At 36.9% G+C, this 22,907-nt stretch overlaps 2 protein-coding genes across 3 annotated transcripts in view; both read right to left on the reverse strand.

Moving 5' to 3' along the window:
• Positions 1 to 386: 386 nt before the first annotated feature.
• slc26a1 (solute carrier family 26 member 1) lies at positions 387 to 13,556 on the reverse strand. 2 transcript variants are annotated; one of them, XM_055040662.1, is made up of 8 exons: positions 13,463 to 13,556; positions 5,488 to 5,971; positions 5,189 to 5,395; positions 4,428 to 4,674; positions 4,107 to 4,338; positions 3,333 to 3,516; positions 2,460 to 2,747; positions 387 to 2,158 (listed from the first exon to the last, which is right to left on the reverse strand). In XM_055040662.1, the coding sequence occupies exons 2-8, from the start codon at positions 5,899 to 5,901 to the stop codon at positions 1,583 to 1,585; spliced, it is 2,148 nt and encodes a 715-aa protein (XP_054896637.1). In that variant the 5' UTR covers positions 5,902 to 5,971; positions 13,463 to 13,556; the 3' UTR covers positions 387 to 1,582. The 2 variants fall into 2 exon arrangements, with proteins under 2 accessions (XP_054896637.1, XP_054896636.1); XM_055040661.1 differs by lacking the exon at positions 13,463 to 13,556 and adding an exon at positions 9,092 to 9,328.
• A 1,918-nt stretch (positions 13,557 to 15,474) lies between these two features.
• Positions 15,475 to 22,907, reverse strand: part of si:dkey-247m21.3 (5-hydroxytryptamine receptor 4) — a 33,800-nt gene continuing 26,367 nt past the window's right edge. Inside the window, exon 8 of the mRNA XM_055040029.1 lies at positions 15,475 to 16,184. Coding sequence (XP_054896004.1) covers positions 16,091 to 16,184 — 94 coding nt within the window. The 3' untranslated portion in view covers positions 15,475 to 16,090. The remainder of the gene's footprint in view (positions 16,185 to 22,907) is intronic.

Genomic DNA, 22,907 nt, shown 5'->3' on the forward strand with positions numbered 1-22,907 from the left:
TAATTTTATTCCAAGTACTGAATATTACAATATTTTTCTGAATGCCGAATTGCTATGCCGAAAAAAAAAAACAGGAAGTCACAATTACACACAGACCTCTAAACCTAAATTAAATTAATGCGTAGAAGAGTTTACTAATTAATTTATATAAATAAAAAGGCAGTCCATATTTACAATCATGTCTGCATATTATTGTAAAATTTTCACATTGTACAGTTAGACGTGCTATCAGTCTTGATCTCAACAGGATAAGAGACAATGAAAAACAGTAATTTAACAAAAAAAAGTAAAAATAACAGTTTGAGCTTATTCACTAGTCACAAAGTTTTTGATTAAAAAAACTAAAAGTTTAAAAAAATTTGACAAAATACACTGGAGACATCACCTGCTGCCACTGGATTCTTTAGTAAAAATTCAAAACATTTTAAAAGCACCAAAAGATCTAACACTCAAACACTCTTTTAAAGCTCCTGCTGACTGTTCAGAACAAGGCATGTGCACAAGAGTGCTCTACTGACCCGGTTCTAAATGCAAGGTTCTCAGGACGAGCAAAGTCCTTGTTCTCTTCTGCTAGGCAGGAAGAGTTTAACCAGCTGTTAGGAAATAATTTATAGCTAAGGCGACAGTTGGCACGCAAGGAAATGGCTAAATTTGCAAGTCTGGACTCTGAAGGTGTGGAGTAAAGACTATGTGGACTTTGTATGTTCTCTCTAAGTTGCTTTTATTTTTCCACAAGTGTTGGTGGAAAACTCATAAATCACTAACAAAAGTCACTCATTCTTACTTGAACATATATTGAACAATGATCCAGTTTGGTTAAACACTAACCTAACTGCAGAAATTTCCGAGTGCTATATCTGTTTTAATACCTCTTTTAATGCTCTGGCAAGATTCTTAAAGCAATTCCAAAATACGTCTAGTCAGACTTCTTAAAAATGTTGAACACATCTACACTTAACAATTAAAAATAATGCACAGGCACTCTCTTGGGTAAAAAACCATAGGTGTGTTTGGCTTGGCCTTTAGTTGAGTTCCTTTCCCTTGTGCAGAAAGGAAGGAAGGAGAGACTCCATAGGAGAAAGCGAAATAATATTCCACCAGTGACTCAGTCCTTTGCGTTGGTAATAGATTAAAATCTGTAACAATGCAGAAAAAAAGGAGAGCAAAAGTCGAAACCTGGCGGAGCAAAACACACGGACAGATTTAAGGGCTACTAGTGAAATGATTTTAATCACTTGCCCTTCCAACCTTTAGTTGCTTTTTAGAAAAATAGAACTTTAACATTGAGAGAAATTTTTCAAACACAATTTGTTCATCAGCATGTGTATTTACTAGCTTTTTACAAACCAGTTCTTTGGACCTTCAAATTTATCCCAAAACAAGCATCATTCGTCATTACTCCAGGGGATACAATTATATGCACATATTCTTCATTTTGCTAAGTCTGCTCTTCGTACCTCTTTGTTTTATGAGCAAAGTTCCCCTGTTATTCTTTCAGCGCTACCCAAGCCACCATTGTTATGGCCTACAATCACTTTTAAGCACGTAGGCGAAAGGAAAATAACCATTTCCTCCTGTCAATCTACACCGCAGAGTCCTCAGCCTTCTTTTCTTCTGCTACTCTGTTTGCATGAAGAACAGCAGCATGAACTGTATAAAACAACAGGCTACTTATGTATTTGTTATTTTTCCCAAAGAATTCTCCCTTCTGTAGAGCATCGATGACTGAGGTGTTGCAGCATGCAAGAAGCACACTTACACCGACCTCTTTGTATTCCTTAACCAGCGCTTTGAAAGTGGCCATGCCTGTTGAGTCAATGAAAGGGATGGCTGAGCAATCTAAAACTATAGTGTGAAACTCTAATTCTTTCTGGACAAGCCCCACAAAGACATCAAAGTTGGTTGCCTCCCCATTTGTCTTGGCTTGCTTTTTGGACTTGTCTTTTTCCTTCTTCTCTGCCTTTTTCCTTTTTGTCAGCTCCAAGAAAGGTTCGACTCCGACAGCTTTGTAGAGGGATTTGAGGAAAGAGTTCTTATTGGCAAAGTACAGAGGAGCCTGGAAACGGAAGATCTTAACCTGACTTGGGGCTGTTAGATTCTTGTACTCCTCCACATCCTCGTACAGATCAATGTCGTCGACCCGGCCAAGGAGAGACACCTGAAAACAAACGTTAGATCTTGGCAGTTCTGGTATCATTTTGTAAACATGTCACCTTTAATGTTCAGTACAAGGTTTTCAAACTCTAGTCCTCGAGGGTCAATGTCCAACAACTTTAAGAAGTATTCCTTGTCCCACGCATCTGAATCAAACAATCTGAACTACTATCTTGGCATGCAGTCAAACTATTGATCCAATCATTTGATGCACTGAAACAGAAACATCTAAAAGTTCCTGGACACTGGCCCTTGAAAACTGGAGAACACGACCAATGTTCTAGGATTTCTATTAACTTACTAACCTTTGGTTTCTGGGTTTTATAAATGATGCAGCTCATTGAAAAGACAATGCCAACAAGCAGGCCCAGCTCCACACTGATCAGGGCTGTGGCTGACATGGCAACCAGCCAAACAATGGCGTCCATTCGACTGGCTCGCCACTTGGCCGGTACGTCACTGAACTTCCTCAGTGCTCCCCGAAGGCTCACGATGATGATGCAAGCAAGAACACATTTCTGAAGAGCTTGAAAGTATGGAGCGAAGAAGAGGAGGACAAGAAGGACGACAAGGGCACTGATCAGACTCGATACCTGAAAATATGAGACACAAAAAAAACTAGTAAAAACAAAATGCTCTGACATTGGAGTGGCAACATCTCAATACCATGTCAGTATGTGTAAAAAGAAATTGGGGCAATGTGTTTGTTTTTGGTAGAAATGACACTAATCATATTCAGAGGGGGACAAAAAACAGGGTCAGTTTTTAACCCTGAGTACGGCAATGCAAGTAGAAAGTAAGGGCCGTCAGAGGAACTGGAGAATTTCATGAAACGAATTGCATCATGAGGAAAGAACAATATGTGACGACTTTACATCTCTGAATTTTAAGAGAAATAAAACATTTAGAAAATACAAAAAAAACTTTGGAAATACAAAATAGGCTAAAACTCAAAACACTTAGAGTGATTTAGTGCCAAGCATTGGGGAAAATTGAGTATTTTTAGTGGTTGTGTGAAAATATCTACTTTCATTTAAATATTTGATGTTCTTGATTCTAAATTTGGATCAGAGCCATTTGATTGATTTCACAGCATTCAGTTTGTGGTTTTATGGACTTAGAAAACTTAGATCAAAAGTCACCCCAGGTTTGTCTTTTTTTCATGGCCTGAAACTCACCTGAGTCTGGCAGCCAGTTGAGTCCTTCACCATCGTTTTTGCCAGTGCAGCGCTTGTGGTGAAACAGTGAAAGAAGGAGGGGACGACATTACAGAGTCCAATGGCCACCATCTCCTGGTTGGGACGAACTGAATATCCATGTTTCTTTGCAAACATCTCAGACAGCGAAACGGTGAAGGCAAAACTGCAAGAAATCCCATTAAACATGAAGGGTAAGATTATTTCCCTCTCAGGCATTTGAGTGAAACTGCTCAGTAATTGTGAAAAAGTATTTCAGCAAGTTATCCTAGAGCTCAAAGAAAAACAGTCAAATAATAATTTGCTGCTAAGGGTGAGGATGGTGAAATCAGGCAAACCCTGAACCCAAATGGACTTCACTGACTCTGGAGAAATGTAAAGGCAGGATGCACCTGGCATTCACTGTATTTCAGATATTGCTGGTCACTTAACACTCCAGCAAAACCTTTTTGCTCAATTTTAGTTTTAGAAAGAGAAACCAGCACAAATATCTGCGCTAATGTGACGTCACCACATTCTCTCAACACTTATTATTGGTGGTTTAAACATTTCATTTAAGTTTGTCTCTCTAATATTAAAATAAAAATGTTTGCAGTTTTGAATGTAATTCTGGATTTCAGAAAAATGTACTTAAATCATTGAGTAAAACATTTGCTTTATTTGGAAATAAATAAAACCACTAGATTGGGTCTGTAATGACAAAATAAGATATGTTTAATGTCAGACAAACATGCTTGTAGTTTGGTTACACATTACCTAATGACTGCCAAAGGAATTGCATCCAGTGCAACTTGTGGCATAATACTGAATGCGGGGATCTGAGGTGGAGTAAATCCTGTGGGAATGTGACCGGAAACACTGGAGTGGTATCGGGTATTGAACTCCCCAAAGTGGCTAGCAAGCGTAGCTCCTGCTACAACAACCAGCTCTGTAGGTAAGGGGATCTTTAGGCGGTCCTTGTAGCGGTCCTGGATCTCTTTCCCAGCAACTGTAATAAAAATATTTAGCATTATACCATGTGAGAGTAAATTACAACGAGAACCCTGAGACTTGGAGATGCAAGAACAGATGAATGACCTAAAATTGCAATGCAGATGGCACTTGTGATGAGATCGCACAGGTTGGTCTTGTGAATGTTGGCAAAGATGTTAAACCAGGTGACGACTACTGTCCCGTAGCCCTGATGACGAGGAATCTTTAGGCCCAACAGGTATTTCGCCTGCACAGTTAGGATGGTGACCGAAGCCCCCGTGGCGAACCCGTCGAGCATGGGGGCCGAGAGGTAGACAGAGACGAAGCCCAGCCGAAACACCGCCATCAAAATCTGACATGGGAAAGACAAAAACAGCAGACACTCTGAGCAATCCTTGAGGCTTGCAAATCAAAAAACTTGCAGTTTTCACAAAATTTGTGCTTAAAAACAAAATTGAAGCAGCATACAATTTATGTGTGACTTTTGTATGTTTACCGATACAAGGTTATTGATTCCACTGCTAACACAGTCTCAAGAACTATTAAAGAATAAGGTGTCAAAACCTTACATTTGAGAACCAAATTAAGGTTTGGCTAAAAAGATTCTTGCAGATATGTTGTTACATCACTTCCTCTACTTTGTCTCTAAAATCTGCCACCTTTCCCTGTTATTGGTATAACTCAGTTTTTCTTCCTATTTTCTCATAAATCTATGACTGAACTTGTAATGATGGTTATTATAGCATAATTAAATCCTGTTAACTGTTGAGTTTTTGCTTTGCAAAAGTAAACAGGATCTTATGGGTGTATTTGACCAGCTATAGCTTTGGTATGAGAATATTTAAATTCACCCCCAACTCCTTTACCTGATAGATACCAGCCAGAAATGTAACAGCAGCTGCGACGGCGATGGCGTAGGAATCTTTCCCCAACTGCATACCCATCAGCTCCACGGTGAGCTCGGGTTTATGAGTGAAGTTCAGGTCCAGCGTGTCATTAAATATTTCATGAGGAGATGGTGTGGAGTCCTCATTGAGATCAAAACCAGCCTGGAAAACCTCCCTAACCACCACCTACAGAGACACCATCAACAGCCAGTATTCAAAACGTGATAAAAGTGACTATGGTTCAGGAACAAACACGTTTCTCTAAAACTGTGCTTTACCTGTCCCACCATGAGACTCATGAGGCTGAAGATCCCAACGGACACATGTCTGGACGTCCCCATGAGAAAGTAGATGATATTAGCGTAAAACGAGGTGTACAGGCCATAAATGGGTGGCACTCCTGCTAACAGGCAGTATGCGATGGCCTGTGGAATCAGAATGATCCCAACAATGAGCCCAGACATCACATCGCCCCAAATGTACGCTTTAAGCTTATATTTTGGTAGCCAGCGCACCACCGGGAAAAACCCCATCAGAGTGGACCGGACCTTTGGTCCAGAACAGGCCAAACTATTTTTCAGCTTTGATTTGAGAACGGCGACTGCCGGCTTTTGCTGGCGAACCCGGCGCTCCAGGAGCCGGGGCGGTTGGGGGGCCAACGGGGTTTCCGGGTCTGGAGAAACCTCCTCCATGATCTCGTTGAAGAAGAGGAGGCAACGCAAGGAGAGGAAGGACAAGACCCAGAGGCTGTCAGCTGCACTCCTAGATCAGAAACACAGGATTATTGATAGATCCCCACACCGTTTATCTGTGTGCAATTTCTTTAAGGAAATATTTGTATTCTGCAAACCATATCCAGCTCAGGAAGAAATTCAGACACTTAAGAAGATCAGTTTCTCTGATTTAGCTTTTTATAGATATTTGTTTGAGTAAATGTTTGAATAAAAGAAACAATGGACTACTGACAACATGTTTTCAGAATGCAAGCAACAATGTAGTATCTCAAATAATGCAAAGAAAACAAGTTCATATTCATTTAGAAATAATGCAAATTTTCAAAAGTCAATATTTGGTGGTTTTCAATGGCATTCAATGCCATGGTCTAGTAATTTTATCCTGAGCTGTGTATCCTCTTATTAGGTGCACCTGTTCAGTTACTTCTCAACAGAGAAGTAACTTGCATCTAGGCGAATCACTCAACTCATTCAGGCCTTTATATTACAAAATTGAGCATCAGAATGGAGAAGAAAGAGGCTTTAAATGTCCAAAGCCTCTTTCCATCCAAAGGGAAGATTCACTCCAAATTACTCATTAACTGGGAAGTCTTGTCCTCGGACGAAGAAAAGCAGCGAATCAACAATTAGATAGTTTGGTGAGAGAACAACAGAGCTTCACTGCTGTGCAGATTAATCTCCCTGTGTTACTGAGCTAAATCCAGGTATTTTGATTATGTCATTATACTAAAAGCAAAACTAACAGCTGTTACTCAAGCTTTATTGGTGATGAAAGCAGTTTCACTATCGAAGGCACAGATATGTGTTTCCTTGTTTGTCATCTTTACTATGTGCTGACGTTGTGTGTTTGGATATCTCTGTCTGCGTTGAGTTAAAGGCAAGTATGCAACCGCAATAAGAAAACTGAGAGCATCTCTATATAAGGACAATAAAACAACCCAAAAGTGCTGGCCAAGAAGTCAGAACTAAAAATGGAGAGGAAAACAAACTAAAAAAGTTGTTACGGGTCTGACTGCACATCGACTGAGAAATGCCGCATTAATTGCTGACCTGATAAACTTTAAAGTATTCATATTGTTTTGACAATCTTCTGCATTTTCATCCGCCGCTAAGGTGAAGTGAGCTTATTGGAATTTGCTGTCAACGTTCAGGTGAACTTCATCAAAACTTTGCTTTCAGTTTGCTAAATATAGTGCCAGGCAAAAACAAAAATAAAATTCAATCAATAGCATGAAGTGTTATTGTAACATTGTTTATCATCAAGTAACTGTGGGTGCAGACTCACTATTGGTCCTGCATCATTTCAACAGTGGTTGAAATGTTCTGTGTAACTCCTGTCTGCAGTTTTTTTTAATGAATATTTTTTAATAAAAAGGTAGCTATGGAACCCACTGCTGTTTTATATAAATCTCCTGTAAGCACCACTTATAAAACACAGCTTTGTAAACCTTGCTTCACTGCAGCAGAGGTAATAAACACCGTTATTTCCAACTGCTGTCTATGAATTCTGATTGAAAAATTTCATTTAATACCAATATTATTAATATTGTTTATTAATACCAATCAGAGGGCTGAAATTCTGATTACTATTGTGAGAATCGTATAGCTATGAAGAAAAAACAACAATTGTGAAATATAGCACTGGCTTAGTAACAGAAACACTGTCTGTGATTAATATTTTTTAATTTTGATGCTTGTCTCAGAAATCCTAAGATTTGGGGTTATTTTGCAGGGAGTTATTTATCAATGAACGCTTTCTTGACTTCTACAATCTTGAAATGATATTCTTGGTCAAAAGACTCGTCGGTCAAGTGATCTGCACATGCAGGACACTCATGAATAAAACTTGTGATTATTTGAAGGCTTTTCTAACGAGGTTAGTGTCTGTTGAGAAGCAGCAGAAACCATGTGTCAGAAACCATAAAACTCTCTAATGGACATGTAATCTGCCTGGCCCATCACAACACTGGTATGTGTTGTGATTCAGACTTCCGGAGACAACGCCGGCTCTCAGGAACAGATATGACGCGAAACCAGGATGACTGGGTTCTTTGTCTACTTCAAGAAAAAAGAAAAACCAAACTCTTTCTACAAAGTATTTTAATTAATTTGTATTCTCTTATTTTTTTAGGTTAAAATCACCATCTTTAGATTGATGCAGAGCTCAGTTTGCATTGCAATATTCACTTTAAAGAAGCGGACACAAAGATCGAGCTCTGTTGAGACGGGTCCTATAAATTTCACTTGACGTTTTTAGATGATGGAAGACGAATAATGACCCCATTTAAAAAAAAAAAAAAACTGGATTACTGTTGTGAGGCAGTTCGCTCTCACTGACAACTTGGAAAAAAAGTTTTTATTGACTGTTGATCCCTGCTGGAATCCCACCAAGGGTCTTTGAGGATCAGACAAATGAAATGAACCACAGTGTCAGCTCAGAGCAACAGTGAAAGCGGCTGATTAAAGGTGTTTCTGCCAGCCGTTTCTAGTCACCACTCTCCTTCTTTTATCAGCCGACATAATAGCACCCTGCTCCTGCTAAGAGAATAAATCAATAATCTCTTTTTTATTAAGGGATGGAAACAATTCATTTAATCAGGTGTAAAGTCTGCAGAGTTGAAATTAAAACATTTTATAAGAACACATGGTTAATTATATTTTAAAAAAATACATATAGATATATGTTCTTTAAATGAAGCCATGTGTGGCTTGGCTTTATCACAGTAACAGAAACATTTGGCTGCAGGTTAGTAGCTGCAGTCTTTATCTCGGGTCTTGATCCTGACCTTGACGTCGACAGTGAAGGTGTAGCATATTATTTCAACAGCAGGGTCGAAGTAACAGTTCCTTATTTGAATTCCTTTCTTTGAAATCATGGTGACCTTAATCTAAAATGAAATACTCAAAAGACAAACTTCTCATCTCAAGTTTTGAGTTTCTCAAACTACAAAGCCAAGAAGATAAAATGGAAAAAAAAACTATTCATTACTGCATTAATATTTAAAAAAAAAATCATTTAAAGTTTTTAATACTGCTCATTAAACCATACAAGTTTGAAACAATATAATAAAAAAATATTGCGCAGACAATAAAAACACTTACAGGCATTAATTTATGTGAACTATCTGATCAGTAATGATTTACTCACCTATAGAGTCATTGCTTTATGGGCCGCCAGAAGTTTTGCAGTCTTAATCTGAGTTGGCGGCTCTTTTTTAAACCTGTTTCTCTTTTTGTTTTGCTCCCTGCGTGACTTCTGCAGCTGCTTCGTCATCCGAGCATGAAGACTCAGTAGATGAGGGTACGATCTCTTTCAGAATTTATATCAAGATAAGAAGGAGCCCTTTGCTCACCCTCACCCTGCTTGCCATTGGCTCGATCCCATGAAGTGGGTGTGACCTCATGTTTTGTATGGCTTTAGAGAAGAGGTTAAATATAGTCAATTTTTTACTGGACAGTGGTGTTTATCTTTCCTGTTGCATGTTTGGGTCAGCAATAGTGATTGCAGAAAGAAAAAAAAAAAAAACGGTGAACAGCTCTATCTGTCAACATGTCATACCGTTTAAATGCATCCTGTGGACAGAGTGGATTGCATGGCAAACAAAAGATAAAACGAACCAGCGGAGAGGTAGTGCTTTGATTTATGTAAATGGAAAAGGGTGTGTAATGTTTTTATTTTAACCACATAAAGCAAATGTGAGAAAAGGAGTGTTTGCGTAACACAAAATAAACATGTAATAGTTTACTCCAGCCATTAAGATGTGGAATTTCTGCTTCTGATTCGGAAAAATAAATTGCAGGGACATTCTTATCATCTGATCCTTAATAATAACATTGAATCATTTCTTCACTTTTTTAAAAATCATATTTTAAATTAGGGAATTTCCCTTATTTAAAATAATTGAAAATGTTTCTCATTAGGCAAAGCTGCAAGATTCATACTAATTTGATTGGCTTGCAAACCCAATAGATCCAAGGATAACTTAAGAGACATAAATATAAATTCAGATCATTTGTTGCAAACCAAAAATTGCAGAAAGCATTTTCAGAATTTTGAAACACATCTTATATTTATTTAAAGTTGAAACCAGATGTTTATACTCAGCAGGACAGAAATACACACAACTCTTATTCCCATTAAAACCCAACATTGGATTAAACTAAACCTTCTTTGCGTGTTTCCAGTAATGATTTTGGAGAGGTGTCTTGCAGTCTCATGAAATTAAAGTGAAAGAGTTGTGCCTAAAGAGTGTTGTGACATCTAGATTATTTTTTTTTTTGCTCTTTCTGCTGCAGGATGGCCTGGTGAACTCCACCAACCAGATGGAAGTACGAGGGAAGAACGTCGAGTTGGAAAGGTAAGGAATCAGACATGCATACATCCAGTTACAAGAGAAAAGGTGTGTGTGAACATTTAACAAGTAGAAATATTTTAGGTAAGCCCAACTGACCTAAAACAGGAAAGGTTTAGTCTGATGTAGAGTGAAAATAATAAGATTTTGTCTTTTATGCAGTACATATGAAGATCTGATTTCAACATTTATAATATATTTGACTCAAGAATTCATTGAATGACAGTTCCCAAAACCTAAATCTATCTCAAAGCGATTTCACTATATTGTCTTAAAACCATGCTGAGAAATGAGTGCAGTGGCTGTGCTTGTGAAGGGGGTGTTTGCAGAGAGCTGAGTATTTCCACAGCAGATTGAACCATTAACAGACTGAAGTGAAGGAAATCAGAGCGAGTTCTGAATGTCTGAGCCATCTGAAATGTGATGTTTTTTTCTGTTACGCTGTTATACCACCTAAATTAGATGATGCAGTTTCAGAGCTTTTGAAAATGCCATGTCATGTACTGTCATTTCCACCTGGTGGCAAGTTTAGTCACATACATGAAAACAAACGGGTCAAGGTCTTTGGATTTTAGTAGCAGAAATGTTTTGGTCACTTGAGAAGGTCAGTGAAGAAATCCTCTGCTGCTGAGATTTCAAAATAGGGGGAAAGAAATGAGGAGCCAAACAGAAAATGTAACTTCAAAAAATTGATCATTGACCTAAAATTATATGTAACATAACTATTCTGTTGCAAATGCATCCTTCATACAAGCGTTTTTCCACAAAGTGACTTATTCTTCTATGTTACACTTAATTTTTTCATAAAGTTTATAGATGTTCTGGGTCTGCATAAAAATTTGGTTATTTCAAGTCGACACTCAACCAGTTTTCTGAGAATTTTCTGACAAAAATAGTTTTCTTTCAAAAAGTCTTTCTTATTTCAATGGCAAGTTCTTTCGTCCTTCCCACTGAATTTAAACAAACGAATTCCTTATTTAAAGATTTATTTATTGAAAGTGAAGTAGAAACTTTAAATTGAAAGAAATGTACCAGATAGAATGATAAATGGAGATTTAGGTGTGGTATCTTGTTTAAAGAAACTTTATTTGTATAATGCAGTTTTTTTTTCTGCAGCGCAACACATGTATTCAAGTAAAACGTTTTAGAAAATGTTTTTTACTATGTACTATTTTGTGTGGGGATATTTTATTATAATGCAATAAAATATAATTGTTGTTAAAGATTTACCAGAAAATGTAAATGTTGGAATTGTAGAGAATATTTGCAGTCAGTTTGACTTTTTGCCTTCTGTGCATTTCAGCAATTTATATTCTCTTTGCTCACAAGTAAGTTATTATGGCAAGACAGCTGTTAAAAAGGTGATTTTCTTCAGCAGTTTTATGTACCATAAAAAATAAGTTGCTTCATATTTGACTTTACACAAAACATTTACTCTGAATTGTCTGCATTTTTACAGATTTCTAATTTATACATGTAGTTTTAAATCAGAAAACTTCTCCTGTGTTACTTTAACTTGACTTGAAAATGATTTACGGATCATAACATAACGATGTTAGTCTGGTGTAACGTTCCAAGTATGACACACTTTTTGTTGCTGAGTTTTGGAAAGCAGAGAAATATGTTGACCTCCCTGCAGATCAAACAGGAAGTATCCTGGACTCAGCATCCTGCTCTGCTTTAACTCATTTTTAATTGCACTCGATTAGTTTTCATTTAATGTCAACCTACCACCATCTAAATCTAATCAGCCTTGCTTTATCTCATTTTGTGACATTTAGAACATTAATTTAGCTGATGTCTCTGACAGGATCAACAATTTTCTTGACGGAGGTAATATAGGCAACACAAAACATATCTCCTCACATCACTTTGAAGGACTACACAATATCCTGTTCAATTAGAGTTGGTTTAACCCAATCTGCCCTTGGCACAAAAGTGCTCAACCTCCATCACAATAACTTTCTTTATTGATTTATAATGTTACAACAAAATCCCTTAATGTGTTATGTTGTACAAAAAAAATATATATATTTTACATTTTTTTCCCAGATTTTGACAGAAGACAAAAAGAGATTTACACATTTAATTTATGTTTGCAAATAAAACGAATATTCAGACATAATTAAAACCACATTGAAGGAACGAGGTTGTGTTCTTGCCTTTGGATCAGTCTGAGTTATGCAGATGAGTCATGTGTTTTGTTTATTGCATTAAATTTAAATTCAATGCTCCTTTTGTTATTGTCAGTCTTCAGCTTAGAAATTCTACATGTTTTACTTTTCCTAACTTAATAAATAAAGTTAGTCATTAATAAATATATGCATAAAAAAGAAAATAAATTGCACATAATCTCTAAATTATGTCCAAATAAAATTTTGTTCATACCCACTGAACATCCTTTAATATTTGCTGATCAGGGTGAACAATCACAAATTAAGGTGAAAGTTGAAGACAACAAACAATTTAAATTAAAGGAATACCAAACTTATATTTCGATGTATTATTTTACTTCATTTCATGTTTATTTGATGTAATAATTATTGCTTTCATTTGGATTTGCAGTTAATAAATGAGGTATTTATTCTTAGATGTGTGCTGTTTTATTTCTCGTTGTTCATGTTTGACCTCCAGAGTCTAATCACTGAATGTACAGAACAGATCACGTCAGAGAGTGAATGAGGAGGAATAAATCCAACTGAAATGGACTGGATGTGAGACAGTGAGGGTCTGTGTGTGGATTTGCATGTGGGTCTATCTATGAGTGCTGCACTCAATGTGTCATCATTGTCAGGGTGGAAGATGTGGCTGCTCATTTTCTTTGTGTTCCTCTAATGTACTCAGTAATTGGTGAGATTGCATCATAATTTTAACGTGTTGTTGAAACTTAAGAGTACAGAGTAGCTGTGTTACTTCCTGCTTGAAAAAAAAGTAAACGAAAGACTAAGAACCTAAAGATGTGAAGTGTTTCTGCCTGCCTTCCTTATCACTTTTTTGCCAGTCTCTCGCCAAGAATCCCCCAATCCCCCTCATTCTTTCCCATCTCAGAGGATTACCGCACTGTAGCTTTAAATCCACCGGCAGCATCCATCTGTCTGCAGATCCTTTCTGCATGCCACTACACGATTTGAGCTGTTGAGAAACAGCTCAAAGAGGGTTGAACTCACCAAAGAAGCAGCAGCTTGAGTGCATCCTGGAGGCGACATCAGCCATGCCTCCACGTGTGGTGCCTCCTCATCCACCATCAGTCTGGTGGTGGATGACTGATGCCTGTGCTGCTCCCCACTGTGCTGGCTGCTGGCGGAGTGTCTACTTGCTTCTTCCTGTTTCCTACTGCAAAGCATGATGGGAGCAGCAGCCGTTGTCTCGTTTCTGTATGTGGATTGGAGGGGGGCAGAGAGGACGAGGGATGCGAAGCGGAAGGAGGAGGGGCTGGTGCCTGTGGATGAGGGTTGCCCTAGCGACTACATTCCTGCAAGTCCTAGTGTATTTGTGCTGTGCAAATGACATGCAATCTGTCTCTGCATGTCATTTGCTCCAACATCAGTTCATAACAGTGGCAGCAACAAAAATCTGCTTGTGCTGAATTATCATACTCTACACACAGATTGTTTAAATTACTGCTTATTACCTTTGTTACCTTTAACAAACCCGGTAAAAGCCTTGATCTAAGATGGAACAGGAACAGGAAATCATTTCTATTTTTAAAAAGGGTAAATGTTTTCACAGATTCTGACTTGGTAAGTCCAGAAAAAAACAACTTTTTTTTTTCTTTTACTTTCAAAAGGCTCGTCCGTCTGCATTTGAATTTGCAAAAATAATTATTTGGTCGACATTGAAGTTCGTTGCTCACATAATAATAATGGAATGCAGGTGATGTCATTGACCATGTTTTTGCTGTTTTTATTTTTTGTATGTTTTTGTTATTAATAAGCAGACATAAGTTCTTATGTACAGACCTTTATCAACAGAGGACCATACCAGTTACCAGTTACCAGTGCTGCAGCTACACCTAGTGGCGAGACTTAAAAGTGAAAATCCATTCTCCTCGCGTTTATTCTCACTCGGTACGCGCCTCGAAGACTGACTTCAGATGGCCACCACTACCAGAGTCAGTAATCTTGTTTGAACCACTTTTAAAGAATATTTTTTCTTTTTTTTAAATAAATAAATGGCTTAGATTAATTTGGGAAACATATTCTGTTTTGATGTGATCACATGGCAGCCACTTCTCATATCCTTATTTCTCTAACAAAATCAGACAGCTCTTGTTTTAAAGCTGTGGTTCAGCCTGACCTCTTATGTGTTGAATGAAATAAGAAACATTTTTCCCCTCTCAGTGGAGCGATTTGTTGAAGAAAAGTCAGCAAGGCCGTGGTTCTCACCAAAATAGCAACACTAGTGGTTTCCTTCGGTCCTTAAAAGGACAAACTATTGGCTTTGTGTCTTGTATGGTTAAAAATATATTTCTGTTGTTAGCACCACCTTAAAATAAAACCAAAATACAGCATTGGCTCTGTGGGACTGCGAGACAAAGCCTTAGGATGAGATAAGACACCAAAGTGTGCAGGAGTGAAATGTTTTTCAAAAGGGTCATGCATTCCTTCTTCTGATGTATGGCTGCAAGAAGGCTCTGTGTTATTCCAATCAGGAAATCAGTTTTAAAATATTTTATCACTGCTGTTCAAGAGAACAGCAGTTTGGTTTGTGATTGAAGGAGTTAAGGTTTTTCCTGTCTTGTAGATAGAGTCCAATGGTCGTTATGGATACTTGGTGATACTAAGGTGTGTCACTCCTCTTGTTGCTCAGCGGTGGACAATCAAGCATTTGTCCCTCTCTTAGTTCACTCTCCAATCTCCTCAGTCTGTGTGCTGGAGATATAAACTAAAACTTCACTCGGCTTTGTTGGAAAAACCTTGTTTGAAACTTTTAAAAAGGTACTTCCGTGTAGCCATTTGTACTTTTTACTCATTTTGCAGAGAGAGCAAAAGAAATAGATATCTAGAGTCATTAATAAATAGAGATCGTAATGCTACATAAGATTTAAACGAGCTCCCTTTTGCTGAAGCATGAACCAAAATTAGTTTTATTTTGTTTCATGAAATGTAAGGCCTGAACTCATGAGTGACTGGAAAAAGATAAGATGAGAGTTGAAGAATAAAGAAAAAAGTGACACGAATCAATGGATGGCTTTTTATGCACCTTAAAATTCATAATTTGGGAGATGTTTTCTGGGCTGGAGACAGTCAGCATTCAACCAGACATCAAAAACCTGACAGAGGTATACCCTCGTTACTGTTAAGACACATTCATCTATCAGCTTTTCATAATCAATTATTAATTGAAATATCATGTTCAGTATTCAAATGCCTTCCCATTTGGCAAGGACATCAACGGTTGCTTTACTGCCATCTAGTGTTCAAAAATCACATTGAGTTTGTACATTTCAAAATATAAAATAAAAGCGTAACATAAGATCTCCATTTCAACCTTAATATACTTTATGCTTACCTCAAAAAATGCACTTATATTGTACTCTTGTTTTTAATTAAACATTATTGTTTAAGAGTAGCAGCAGTTGTCTTGTATGTCACATTCTCTAAGCAGAGTTCATCTTCACTGAGCTATTACACTGCTATTATGAAACAGCCAAGGGTCATGAGGGAACTGCATCGCTATCGAAAGTAAGCTAGCATTAAATTACACTGTTTAAGATCACAGATGCCAAGACATTGTAGTTAAATGTCCCCTAAATCTGATGAGCAGTTCACAGTTCTGTTCCCGTAAAGTTATCCTCATAGGGGCCCAAGAGAGTCCTGAGACTCTTGTTCATTGGCAAGGATTGTCTGGCCGTTGTCGCTGTAGCTTCTGTTTGGCAGGAAGGACAATCTGAAAGAGACAAAAACTCTGTTAGTCCACATTAACCAAGTCTTAATGCAAGAAAATAGGCTTCAAATTATGAACATCTTTACAAACTCTTTCAGTTATTGTATTGAAAATGTTTAAATCTGTAAACTATTACTGTAGAGATGTTGGTAGGAGTTGCTGGGAACAGTATTGGGGAGAAGTCATGGGAAGTCCAATCAAACTCACTGAGAATTACTGACACATTTAGCAGAACCACCTTTAGCAGATTTAGCTTGAGTTTTCCATTTTCTGTGTGTCTTTATTATTCCCAGCTATTGTGGTTAAATTTTGACCCACTCATTTCCACAGCATTGCTTTCTTGGTTGAACGATTCAGTTTGGGCAAAGCTTCAACTTCACACTTGACCCCAAAACTCTGATTTTCTCCAAACATGTCTCCTTATAATTGGCTAAACATCTCCAATATGGTCTCTCTTGCAGTTTAAGTACATTCTTCCAGAGGTCTTGTGATTAAACCGGATGCAACATGACACTCTTGAGTCATGAACCCATGTTTGTCTTAGAGAGAAGAGGCTTTCTCCTGACACTACTTCCAACTGATACATTCTTCTCCAGGCCTTCTCTAATGGTCCAGTCATGGAAGTGCAGTACTTCACTGGCCAGCCTGAGGCATGTTGGGTCTGAGAGGAAACTCTTGGATGGTTTATCTTTAGTTGCCTTTTATTGTAACAGGCCTGTCCAACAAATCAATCAAACAGCTGCAGCTGATCCAGAACGCTGCTGCTCGCGTTCTCACTAAAACCAGGAAGATAGAGCACATAACACCAGTTTTAAAGTCCCTCCACTGGCTCCCTGTAGCTCAAAGAATAGATTTTAAAATACTGTTGTTAGTTTACAAATCACTGAATGGTTTAGCACCACAATACATCAAAGATCTGCTGTTGTTGTATCAACCTTCCAGATCTCTCAGGTCTTCTGGTTCTGGTCTGCTTTGCATCCCCAGAACCAGAACCAAAAGAGGAGAAGCAGCTTTCAGCATCTATGCACCAAAAATTTGGAACAAACTTCCAGAAAATTGTAAAACAGCAGAAACCCTGACTTCCTTTAAATCTCAACTAAAACCACACTTGTTTAGAATTGTATTTGAAATGTAATATGTAACAATGTATTGTTTATTCTATGTTGCATGACTTTGTGTTTTTGTGTTTATGATGTAAAGCACTTTGAAATGCCTTGCTGCTGAAATGTGCGATACAAATAAAATTTGATTTGATTTTTGATTTCATTTCTCTGTAGATTGCACAGTCTGAGTTTGGTTCACATTTTGGACTCCTCCCAGGAAAACTGAAACATTTCTTTAAAATGTTCCAATTGCGAAACATTTTTCTAACTGTTCTTTAACTGAGTTGAGAAAGTTTAAAATGTACCTTTATTTATTTTTTTCTTCTTCCCAGAAAGAAACTAACAACAAACAACCATTTCTCTTCTTTCGACGTTATTTTTTGCTGCACTTTAGAACAGAGCATCCATTGTCATACAGTAACATTTTCATCTTGGCATTATGGTCACATCTTTATTCTCCAGATCAACAAACTGAAAAAAGAGCTCAAGTCTACTACCATCCACAAGAGATGCAAAGAACACGATCATCCAGCCATCTGTTAGTTACTAAAAAAAAACAGTTATATGAACACTTTCTTGGAATTACATTTGATCCTAGTTATAGTGCCAAAACATCCTCCTCATTAGTCAGATGCCCATTTTAAGTTTGACCTCCTGGATACTTTTAAGGCTATGATTCAGTCTTTTATTCTTAATAGAGTGAAAATATAAAACTTTATATATTTTAAGACAGGTCTTGATGATAAAATGTGGAAAAATCTGTTAGGATCTGAAAACTAACATATAAACCACACGTGCTCATGTCCTGCTTTCTCAGAAAGGAAGCTACGTACGTTATTTATTAACTATAATGTTTAAAAGAAACAGTCCACATAAATAAACCTAATGCCAAATAGACCAAAGGTAAACAGGTAAACTCTAAACTCTAAAACATGTGCATCATTAATAAGGTTATTAATGTAAACAGACAAAACTTTTCTCACACCCGAAGTAACAAAGAATATGATGTGAACAAAATGTTTATCGCGACCCAAATCTTGACAGATCTGGGTCGCGATAAACATTTTGTTGATCATGCTTTGTTTAGTTTCAATTGGGATGCTCCCTGGTTTCTGTCTCTCTTTTGCTGAGTCAGCACTCTTGCAGGGATAGGATGTCACAAGTGTCCAATCAGTAAAACAAAAGCAGACTTTGGTAAGAGTGGTCATGTTGCTTCACACAGCCAGCACAAACGTAGTTTCTTAAAAAAAAAAAATTAAACACATTCTTAAAGAGGAAGGAACGTAAATAACAGTTGCAGCTGCTTCTGTTTTCAAAATGTCTAAACATATAATCATTCTATTAAAAAAATGAAAAAAAAAAAAACGACTTGCATTTCACAGTCACATCACAACAGTCACACTGTTTATCTTAAAAGCTTTGTTTGAATTTCCATATCAGAAATATAAAAACAAAATGATTCAGACAAAACTCTTTTTGAGCCCGATGTCAAGAAAGGTCGTCAAAATAATCTGTAAGATTAAGCAATGGCATGTTCATCATTTAAAACAGACATTTACTAACGATAATCTACATTTTATCACTATTTGACATTAAATCAGATTAAACATTAAACATTAAAATCGCATCTCAGCAAAAACTTCATTTATTATTGGTCACAAAATAAGATGTTAGTCCTACTGACAATAAGGGTTAAAATATGAATCTTTCCTCAGACAGTTGAAGGCCGAAGTCTGAAGTTAATTCTGAGTTTTATTTGTGACCCAAAAGTATCTGTCATCCCCATAAAAGGAGAACATTTCTATTTAAAAAAAATAAAAAATCAGAGGGAACAGGGATTTTCCAAATCAAATTTGTCAGCATAAGTTTATAAAAAATGCATAGCTGACTATATCCTGGAAGAGTTTGCTGAACATGATGGCAACTTGTCTTGCAGCACGTTTTTTGTAATTTAAAATCACTTCATGTTGTTTAGGACGTGCCAGCTGTCACTTGCTATACAAATTCAGATTTATGCAGAACAGCTGAGGCTTCGTTCCACGCTCTTTTACTGGCAGCGAGAAACAGGAGAATCTCGGCTTTTATGTTCACTAATGTGTCTCATGGGAACAAAAGGGCTTTTAAAATTCTAATAGTACTGTAGCAAATGTCTTCTTTGAACCCTTTTAGAAAGCCTAACATTCCAAATGTGGAGAATTCTTTCATTCTACTGAGTTTACATTTTAAAAGGCATCATAATTTGTAATATTTGTGCAATCTGTTGGTTTAAAAAGAAAAAAAAAACGTTTTTCTCTGCAGTGCAAGAGAAATGTTGTTACGGTCCAGATACTTGTACTGAAATAATTGTTCATCTCCTTACACTGAAAACATCAACATTTCTGTCGTTTGTGAACAAAACATCAACTGACCTGTTATGTGACCTTTAAAGGAGATCAAGACGAGATAGAGGGGAGCTTTGTGTTCTTTTAATTTTGTCCCACTATGGTTTGGGAACATTAAATAATCAAATTGTGTCTCATCATCTTTTAATGCTGAGGCAATGAGACAGGATAGACGCGGCGGTGGGTTGATGGAAAATAAAAGGAGACAAGTTGTGTTTTCCCACAAGAACAGAGAAGCAGTTTAGCAGAATAAATGCAGGTCCAAGCATGATGAGCTGCTTGGACCTACATGTGGCCTTTTTAACAATCTTTGCAGTTGCATGCATGTCCTTTAAAAAGTCACTTTGTATCACTTATGTTTGGGAAATACCTTTTTCACTAAACTAGCTCATGTAAAAGCATAAAGCTAATATTTTTACATTCTGAAATGACAGTAATATAACAATGTTTTGTAACTTTTTTCCCCTAAACTTGCCTCAACCACAAAAAAACAGAGATTGGAAAATCGCTACAGATAATACGACAACCTGTATTATCTGTGATCAGTATGTTTTTTATGTTTTTTTCTCTAATATTAGCAACAAGAACAGAAAATAACCACTCTTCCTTCAAAAAGCCATTTTCATTGGTTTCTTCCAAATAGACACTAATGAAATATCCCATGCAGAAACTAGTATCATAAAGGTGCACCAAAAGCTGATTTTGCATGAAAGTCGGTGGATCTTTGTCATCCTGTTTACTGCTGAACTAGAATGACAGCCAAAAATGCAGGTAAAAAAATATTATTCTTAGGAACCACGCTTTAAAGTTTCTTTTTAAACCTTGTTGCCAACTCTAAACAGTAAACATATTAATAATTGGATTTCAAATAACCTCACCTTTCTTTCTGAAGTGAGGTTCTTTTATGCAAGGTTCATATGTCAGTGATTTTTTTAAATATTGCTTTATATTTAGTCTTGTACCAAATAATCAAAAGTATGTTTAATAAGAGAGGGTTAGAAGGTCAATAAGCTGCAGTTCAATCATCTTGCAACAACGCGTATGAATGTCGTATTTACTACTACAAAATGGAGGAACATGACAGATTGCTAGTAGTTTGAAACTTCACCACTAGATGTTACTAAATCCTTCACACTGCTCCTTTAAATAAGAGAGCATACAAGTCTGCTTTAACGTAATTATGCCAAGAAAAATAATCATCTCTCAGTTCAGAAATTCAGATAGAAATTTCTTATATTAGATTTTAAATGCATTTCCCTCAGCTGCAATATGTAATCCATTGCATTCATTGTTTAAATGTAAAATTGCAGGAAGTCAGATGGCATCACAAGTACAGCTATAAAAAGTTATTGCTTGCTCCTGTGGGCAGCTATTTCTGTCTTTTGGTGTGAAAGATTTCAAAGTTTCTTTATAAACACCACAAAAAACAAATCTGAATACAGTTGGGTTATAAAAGCTAAGGGTAAGTCATCAAAAATATGTTGTTGAAGTTAACTTGCCCATGAACTGGAGAATAAGAGGAAATCATATCCATGCACACTTTTGATGCTCTTTAATATTTTGAATTTAATCAGACCATTTGCGTAGAATTATTTATGTGTTTGCAGCTGAACAGATCAAAAATGCTTTTGCCCATGTAGCACTAGCCTAACTGGGACTGCTCTCAAAAGGAAAATTAAGTCTGGAAAAGGCTGTAGCTCAAATTCTTCATGGAAAGGAAACTTCAACAATGACCAACAAAACTATAAACAGAATAATTTATCGTCAGTCCGCGCTGGTTTCTGGATTTCTGGGGCAGAAAAGTCTCTGGACAGATCACAAGCATCTTCCTAGCATCAATATCAGCTTTATTAATGTTGTCTGCTTCCAATTACTTTAAAGTAATTTAGCTAAACTTGCTAGTAAATCAGCATAATCTAAATTAAAGCTTACAATAATTGCATACTAGCATGTCATTAAAAAAATCCTTTGGCATTTGTTTGTTGTCTATTATTCCTTCATGCCTGTTTTTGTCAATCTAAAAATTAATGTATGGAAATGTAGATCTTTTTTTAAAAATTCATTTTCTACAGTTTAAAGTTACCTGTATCCATATCACTGTGCTCTACTGTGTCTCCTGTCAGAGATCAAAAGAAAAGCCGCTTCTTTCTCCAAACAGGCCTGGTTTTTTCAGATAAGGCCGAAAAACGATTTTATCTGCCAGGATTTTCTTCTTGATCCTCTCCCATTCCACTGAAGTAAAACCAACTCACTTCCTGCTTATAGATGTACAACTTGATAGCAAGCAAAAGCCTTTAGAGATCTTTTTTTTTTGTGGCATTTTGATGTACAAAACAGATTCTACATAAGGGCATTGAATTGACGGTTGCTCTCATTTGCATTCGTTCAATCATTCTCAATTTTCTTCTCATTTGGGCTTAAATTTTACCTAGTTTAACTTCACACTCACTGCACATAACAGGAAAAACCACTCAGGGTCTGTTGTAGTACTTTGATCTCAGTCACTGGACAGCTGTCATTTACCCCTGCAAGTATTGCTTACAACGGGGGCAGGGGGTCATCATTAAAACAGTAATCATTTAACAAAGTGCTTTGGAGTTTTGTACATTTAAGCTTGATGTTGCAGTTTAAGAAGCCAATCCATTGCTAAATATTAGTAAGCTATATGCTAATGCACAAGTCAGACTTTCTAACCAATGTGTGAAAAACCGGCCCGTCCTGATACCATCTCTTGGAAAAAGCTGAAACTTATTAGAAGCTATCTGCACCTTATACCAGTCTCAGAATAACGTGCAGTAAAGCAAAATCAAGGCTGGATCGAGCCGGTCTGTCAGCTCAAAGGTGTTCATCGTTCACCCTTTGGAAGACTTTTTTTCAAAATAAGATGTCTGGGGCCAATTTGTGTTGATCCAAACTTCATCTGTTTTTGTTGGACCAGAACACTGCTGGCCATAATTCTGCTTCTTAAAAATCAATTTGTTTTCTAGTGTGGATTTATATTGGAATGTGGTGTGGTGATTATCCTGACATCTGAAACATCTTTGTGTCTATACAATTATCTGAGATAAGGTATGTATTTTTGTGAGCATGTGTTACATCAAGAATGACACAAGATTTTTAAATGTAGAAAACTAGACGCCTAAAAACCTACAGCTGATTCTCATGGGTCTCAGAAGAAGCAAATAGGTAGACTTTGTATTTGAACGACTCCTGAAAATTGTTTTATATATATATTTTGGAGT

This window comes from Poeciliopsis prolifica, unplaced genomic scaffold (genome assembly GCF_027474105.1).
Source record: "Poeciliopsis prolifica strain line A6 unplaced genomic scaffold, Auburn_PproV2 SCAFFOLD015, whole genome shotgun sequence".
Lineage (NCBI taxonomy): Eukaryota > Metazoa > Chordata > Actinopteri > Cyprinodontiformes > Poeciliidae > Poeciliopsis > Poeciliopsis prolifica.